General features: G+C 26.3%; 1 protein-coding gene across 3 annotated transcripts in view; it reads right to left on the bottom strand.

The window, feature by feature from the left end:
• Positions 1–4574: 4574 nt before the first annotated feature.
• The window catches only part of LOC112210398 (farnesol dehydrogenase), a 5861-nt gene continuing 1999 nt past the window's right edge, over positions 4575–8436 (bottom strand). For all 3 annotated transcript variants that reach the window (XR_002945145.2, XR_010843156.1, XM_024359662.2), the window contains exons 3-4: positions 7884–8018; positions 4575–4764 (exon numbers count right to left, since the gene is read on the bottom strand). Coding sequence is in view for 1 of the 3 variants with exons in the window: in XM_024359662.2 (XP_024215430.1) it covers positions 4735–4764; positions 7884–8018 (165 nt within the window). In the remaining 2 variants the exon portion in view is untranslated. The remainder of the gene's footprint in view (positions 4765–7883; positions 8019–8436) is intronic.

The raw sequence follows: 8436 nt of genomic DNA on the forward strand, positions 1-8436 counted from the left end.
TATTGATATTTACAACTGTACATAAAATAATACATAAAGATAAATACAACAAGTAAATTTGAAGTAAGATCATTATGGTATGTAGAGAAATTACCCTTTGGTAGCAATCTATATTGTTCTTTAACAACTATTTTATCCAGTAATATATCTTTATTAGTCTTATTAGATCATATATAAATTTTATTAGTGAATAATAATCCTTCAGCATTTTATTGATATTGTATTTGATTACGCTTATATGGTATTAATTGGTCTATTTATGTTATTATATATAAGTTTCTATAGAATCTCATATTACCCAATATGATTCAGCATGTTCTGGTGTATTCTATTTCAGTTAAAACATTTATTATGTCCTGGCAGACTGCTGTGATATTTTTGGGCTAAAATATAATATATAAAAGATAAACATTTTTTTATAAACTTTTGAATTTCCCAATCACTCCAAACTTTTCTATGAAATATAATTGAATTTGACCACAAGTACCGATATTTCAATACCTATACATTTCATATACTATAAATCCCCTCCCCCCGTTCAGTGTGTGGTCGAAGGTACAGCCTAAAAGTCTAGAACTAGAAGGCTCACTCTCCTTTGCGAATTCGAAAATTAGTACAATAATGACCATAATTGGTTGATGCCTAAAATAATTTTTAAAAAAAAGACTGTCAAAAATCACCTTTGTGTTATTTAAAAACAAAAAAAAACTGGTTATTTTAAGATCCCAAATTTTAACAAAAGAAAAAATCTGAACGTTCTTGAGGTAATTCTTAGCTACAACCACTTAAAAACACTTGAATGGAACCTACTGATAACATTTTGATATGAAATTTTCGCATACGTTATCATGGACAAAATGACATGCAAATAACGCTATAAACTACCATGACAATGGTAAAATGTACTTGAATACATGAATTGTCACGCAGTATTGAATTACAGATCAATTATTAATTATAATATTTCATTGATACAGTATTATATAATGATGAAACGAATTATTTTGATATCCTTCAGTTTAATTATATTTTTTCTATTGAATGATAATGACCTAAAATCTAATTTAGTATCCATGTATATATGTAGTAGTAAAGACGCCAATTGCATAAAATACATCGCGCTGAACATATATCTACTAATTTTAAAGATTGATCTATATCATACTTAACATTTAAACACATTTATGGTTGTTGTAAAAATACAACTAATCAGGTTATTAATTTAATAAAATAACAACTTTGGTATATATTATTTTTTTTTTCGCCTACAATTCCTAAAAATTTTAGCCATTATTATATAAGAAATTAAACAGCATTATATTTTGTGTCGAATGAATACCATATCTATTTATGCAGTTGAGTAGTATGTCGTATTCCGTACGGTGTCCTGAACCAAAATACGAAATTATTTTTCATATTTTACCAAAGCTGAGGTATAATACTACATATGAATACTAACTTGACCCGAAAACTTATTTTACGTAAAAGCGGATTTTATTTTTTTTTTTTTAAGTGCATTAATTTTTCTAGTGGATTCTAGTTAAAAACAAATTAAAGAACATTAAATTATGCATCGCATCAGTACCATTGCATATTACTTCCGTTAACTTGTTTGAATTTAGAAAAATAATATTAGATTTTTCATTGATTATTGGGCTATGAAGTAACCCAGATAATAATAATTTTTCTTTTGACTAAGAGTATATAGATTTGATTTTATTAGAAGGGGTCACAAGTTCTAGTTTTGTATTTTTTTTTTTCACAAGGCAATTTTTTTTCGTTTGTCGGTTCATTAAGAATAATTCATTATTTAAAAATTAATTGCCTATTAGTATTTTTATTATATTATTCATAATAACAGAAATTTTTGAGTATGGATGATGTATTTATTATTTTTTTTAAGTCATAGACAGAATCGGATAAAAAAATATCGGATATCGGACAGTATAAAATCACAAAAACTAAGTATATAGTATATAACTGAGTATAAGCAAAGTAGACCGAAAAATTTGTCTTAAAGAAAAATCAAGATAAATTCCGCTTTTTTTTATCTATGGAAACCTATAGATAGAAATTTCCAAGAAATGAAAAAAAATAGAAATTTCTGGAGGATTTTTATATCTGTCGATGCCTTCAATGAAATACGAGTAAGTTCATAAATCTTCACAATGTTATCTATAACTGTTAAAAAGTTGTATATCATTTAGATTTTATACAATTATATGGAAAAAAATCAATTTCAAACAAATAAAAATTCTTACTTTAATTGGTTGTAGTGGAGTTATTAAAATATTAATTTTCAAAGACGAAAATTTTGATCGAAAAAGTTTTAATTTTTGATTTCCATGAAAATTTGTATCCAAGGGTTCTGGTGCAAAAAACGAACATCAACTTTAAAAAAAGAAAAATAGGTTATTATATATTTAATAATCATGACGTTTATCGCCGATTTAATAAATTTAATTATATGTGTAATAGTATGAAAAAAGTATATTTCAGCCATTTTATAAGTAATTAATTGGTAGATTCAGTAAGATAGTAAAATCGTCTTTTTTCATTTACATTAATTTCTGTTTTATATCATGTTTATCAATTAACAAATGTTTTTATCACATATATTTGTCTTTGTTATCTAATCCTGATAAAAAATGAAAAGTAATATTAATATTAAGATGTGTATTACATTATTAAAAAAAAACATGATAATGCATAATCAAGTGTTATTTCAGGGAGGTAACTGATTCCAAAGCTGACTCAATGTTTACTCGGTGCGAATCACTGAATGACACACTTTTTTTCAATGATTTTGATAAAATGGAATACACATTAAAAGTTTAATATTTGAATATTAAAACTTATAGTTTCATTCTTTATCAAGTTTTTTATTAATGAACAATAAATTAAATAAATCATATTTATAATGAAATTAAAAATAATGTTTAAAACTTATTTATTTTAATATACATCACTTGTTGGTGTAAACAGTATGAGTGACCGGAGATCTTAGTTTTGTTTATTAATAATAAACTATCTCATATTTTTATATATGAATAAACACAAATTATGATAGAATTTGATGACTAACTTGAAGAGATTAGAGTGAAAATAGTTTTTCTAATTTAAAAACATAAATATTTCCAGAAATAAGAGTTGTAACATCGACTTAACATATTATATACCGTTGAAAAGTGAAAGAATCTAGAAAACATATTATGTAACATATAAAGTGGCAGATTGTAATGAGAATGACAAAAATCGCACAAATAAAGTATGAATGTAACACTATACTGTCTTCATGGGTTGTTTTGGCGTTTTGCCAGTCAGTTAATATGTGTATTTAAATTCTTTATTTAGTATAAATTACTAAAGTACGTGAATGTTTTCAATATCAATTTGTACTGAATATATCTTTATGTAATATTCACGCCGATTTTCAATTTCAGGCGCTTTTGTAATATTGCTAGATTTAACTATCCTAAAATCTTCTCTTCCCGTTTTAAGCAAATATTTCAAAAGTAATAGAGGACTGTCGCTCCCTGGGGGTCTTAGTGGGGCGGGTCCAGCAGAAAAGGTTGATAAAAACTCATATTTAGAGAAAAATATTTAAATAAGTCAAGTCTTATGTTACTGTTGTTCTTGTTGGTAAAATAATTATTAACCTAAGACATTCCTATTCAAAAAGTTGTTCATTGGTCCAATGATAAAATTTAATAAATAGTTAATATATCCCGATTTTTTTCTATTAATTCCACTATAATCTAAATTTAATTTTTATTTAACTGTAATTATTAAAGATCTATTTCGATTTTGTCAATGCACATTTTGATTGTAATTTCTGTGTTCTTCTTCGACATTTCCATAATTATTGAAAATGTTATTTTATAAAAACCGGAAAATTTATGAAAATTCTACTGACACAATACTTATTAATTAATTAATATGAATAATTTAGTATATTAAGTTTCAAGAGCTATAAATATCTAATTGAAAAAATAAAAAAGTTTTCAATATTTGAAGAATGTATACTTAAAATGTTAATATGCTTTTCCTATAAAATTAGCGTTTTGAAAGATGTGCTACTATTCATGAAACTTTGAAATGTAGTTATTGCATCCATGACTTTTCCGGGAAGTTTCAAGATTGATATAAAGTATTTTACAATCCTGCCGCTTACACGTAATTTTAGGTAATTTTTATTAATTTTTTGTATACAATTTCGTATTTTTCCAACAGGTCATAAATGATTTGTTCGAACATGAATTACTAGACTGCTTATTACTATTTAAATAAACTGCAATTACTAATTACTATAAAAATGAATTAATATTTACAAACATTAACTATATAAAGCAATATAATTATGAACAGGTTAGTAAATTAAATGAACGAGTTTGATGGTTATGAGAAATTTTATCATATTTTCAATTTTTCTTCTTCAATTGAAAGTCCATTGTTCGGTAATAGTGGAAGGAACATCGTGTTTTGTTGTCATGTCAGTATAAATATGTATATCTCATTATAATAATATATATAAATACAAAATAGGTAATTCACAAAAAGAAATGTAAAAAATATATACTTGTGAGACAATATTTTATTAATATTTATTTGATTTAAACATAAAATACTGATTAATTGTTTCAAACATTGATTGAGTTATTTGATTTAAACATGGAATAAAATTGAATTTTGCTTGTAGATGTTTATCTTGTGTTCTCTTCTTGGACGATTACCTTATACTGGTTCCACAGTTATTTCGGATATCTAAAAAATAAAATAAGAATTTAAATATACGGCTGTAACAAATATGATCCAGCATATTGTAGTTTACACTGTGATACTATTAGATAGTAATATTCCAAGAATGTTTAAAACAATTAGAGCTCAAAATATTGAAAAAATACACTATTTAATATACATTTCTGAATATGAAATTGTTTTATTTTCAACCGGTTTCCTATCAAGAATTCGATTTTAAGAAATTATATACAATTAATGCATCATCCTTGATACATCTCGTTTCAGCTATCATTTTATAAGATACCAATTTATCATTTTCAGTGTTGATCGAGTCTGGCACCTAGAACTGCTATACAAGATTCGTAAATTCCTACCCCTACATACTTCCTCATTATCCGTTCTTATCTCTTCGACAGATTATTTCAAGTAAATTACAACGGCGCTTATTCATCCCTATTCCGTAAGTCTGCTGGTGTACCTCAGGGTAGTATCCTTGGTCCTATCCTTTATACAGTTTTCACAGTTGACATCCCAACCCATCCTAACACTATCCCCACCACGTATGCCGATGATACATGTCTATTGTCAGTGAACAATGATCCTTACATTTTATCCCAAATCCTCATTTATTATCACCACCCTCGAAGAATGGTGCCAAAATTGGAGGATTAAAATTAATTCCAATAAATCCCACCAAATCACATTTACCCTTCATCGTAAACAAATGACCTCTTGCCCCATAGTATCCTTTAATAATACCCCACTTATTAATGTCTAACAGATCCGTTACTTAGGTCTACATCTTGACAAATGACTGACATGGAATCTTCATACAAGACTGAAAAGACAGGAAACTGCTCGTCGATTTCGACTATTACTACATTTACTATACAAACGCTCTAAATTGCCAATCCATTACAAAAGACTGATCTACATGACTATAATAAGGCCTATCTGGACGTTCGGAGTTGAGCTTTGGGGCTCCACTAAACCATCAAATTCCTCCTTAATCCAATCCTTACAGTCCAAAATCCTTCGTGAAATCCTTAATCAAGTCATCCATCATGACCTCAATGTCCCTTATGTTGCCGATTTGGCCAAATACCATTTTTTCCATGGAAAACTTCCCAACCACCCAAATCCACTTGTTTCTAACCTGGCTTAGACTTCCATTACCTAATAATTCTCCTAGGCTTCTGAAAAGAAGATGGCCTCGAGATCTTCTTGTCTAGAAATGTTATTGGAGTTCTATCAATGGGTAGTTCTCCACATCTTTGTATCAGCTCACTAGGTCACTTACAGCACATTTACTTGTTGTATATATGTTATACAGTTGTAAATAACAATAAATAAATGATTAAAAAAAATCATTTTCAGAATTTGTGTTTTCTTTCGAGATCTGTCTAGAATTAGATATTTATTTGTTCTTTTTTTAATGGCGTAGAGGTTTTATTGAAATTGCGAAATATCACCTAGATAAAAAGTAGCTTTAAAATTAAACTTTAATACCCCCTGGGCAATATTGAGTTAAGATTAGCTTTATTAAGTTACCATTTCACCTCTAACCATAAAATCTTTTTTCGTTGGAGCTAAGCTATTACTTAATGACTGAAATGTTATTAACTTCACTTAGTAACTTAGTAGAGTTACACCTATAAATATTGTGACAATTTATTTTTATAGATTTCCTTTGTAAACATTACCAGAATAACTGATCATAAGGCTTAACCGATTTTCATTTTTGATGGCTTTAATTTGAAATATTTTGAAACACTCGATATCAAGATATTGAAAATGTTTCGATCAAATGTCTTTAGTGTGTGCGTCTTCGCTTATATAACAATATTCAGAGGTAAATACTTGACCAAATCATTAGTTTTTTGCTAAGATTAAAGTGTTATTCTCACAATGTTGAATGGAATCGGCAAATCGCGGCTTAAGTAAGAATACATGAAGAATAATATTTTAATGTTTAAAAAAATTATTATATTTTAATCTTGAGACATTTCTACTCAATTATGGTTTTGTAATACACATTTTTAAAAATTTTATTAAATTTTTTTATGGGTATTTTTATCTGATTTTAACACTTTATCGGCATTATTGTTCGTATTTTATATCCTGTTATGAGATTCTTCCTGTATTTTCTTTGTATATAATTAAAAATTACAAACTTATTAAAGTAATATAAATAAAAATTAAAGATTATTAAAACAAACAACTGGTATTGGTCTGAGATTTTAAACACAAATAAAAAAAAAAAAAAATAGAATTTTCCTAAAATATAGTTTAATCTTTACAAGCCTCGTTTCTTGCATGAATTAAAAATATTCCGTATAAAATTTAACGTCTTAACCTAACTCGGTTTAGCTTCTATTGAAATAGCATTAGTAATTATTATTTTTTGTAGCTTTGTGGTTCCCATCGTTGTCTTCTTAAACCCTTACGCTTAAGTATCTCAAATTTTTTAAAATAATTGTATCACTGAAGTTTTAAATAAAAACGTTTTATTATTATAAAATAAGAAATAATGTTCAGGAAGAGTTTCACTAGAAAAATAAAAGTACAGTATCTTTTAATAATAATTTTGGTAAAATTAATTTATTAATAAATGGTTTAAAATTGTTTCTAGGTAAGCTTTATTAGTGAAATGAAGGATTTAGAATAGATTAGAATGTAATTAAAGAATATAAATATTGAGAAAAAGTGATATAATTTATTGTTAATAAAAATTATACTGTATTGTGATATAAAAATTAAATTTAAAAAAAGGTGTATTTATACCATATCTAACAATAGTTATCGATACACTGTAACCTGTAATTATAGTAAACTAATTTATTTGAGTAGCATGGTTTCGAAAAAAAAATTATTATTATTTATATTAAAATTATTTCTCGTAGAAGAAATAATCATGGTATATATCTAATATTTATTTTAATAACCGTATCATAACAATGATATTCAAAAAATGAATAAATAATGATTTAAATCATCAATATAAAAAATTATAAATATGAACCATTAACACAAACACCAGATTTCTTTTAAAAAATTACCAATATTATAAAAACTTTTTTTTTTTATTAAGGAATAATTTAATAATTCGTGTTTTAATATCTATTACTGATGGAATAACTTACATTAACGTTTGCTGGTGCTGCTAATGCAAATATTAGTGATTCAACTATGTCCTCAGGTTCTAGGTAGCCAAGTTCCGGTCTATCAACAAGAAACTGTTCAGCCATCGCTGTTCTAACTGTTCCGGGGCTCACGCTCTAAGAATTAGTAATAATAAGGTTATGTTTATTGTTCATAACATTATAAATCTACTATATACTATACATGCATTATATATAATATGATTATGGATGAAATTATTTTATATTATATTCATATGAATTTCTTCGTTCATCTTACACCTTGGGTACACTATACCGTAAAATATTTGAGATCGAAATTTTGTCTGAATATTATCGAATTTGAATTAGAAATAATTAGCATTGTTTATTATATCCTATTATTGTATCTCTTTTTTTTATGATTATACCATGTATGTGTAATTTATATATGTCCGATTACGGATTGATAAGTATGCTGTGTGAGATAGCAACCTAATTTATTTAGGCAGCATGGATAAATAAATAAAGTATTTCTCTCTCTCTCTCTCTCTCTCTCTCTCTCTATATATATATA

Source organism: Halyomorpha halys, unplaced genomic scaffold (assembly GCF_000696795.3).
Source record: "Halyomorpha halys isolate HHAL.00 unplaced genomic scaffold, Hhal_1.1 Scaffold939.1, whole genome shotgun sequence".
NCBI classification, from domain to species: domain Eukaryota; kingdom Metazoa; phylum Arthropoda; class Insecta; order Hemiptera; family Pentatomidae; genus Halyomorpha; species Halyomorpha halys.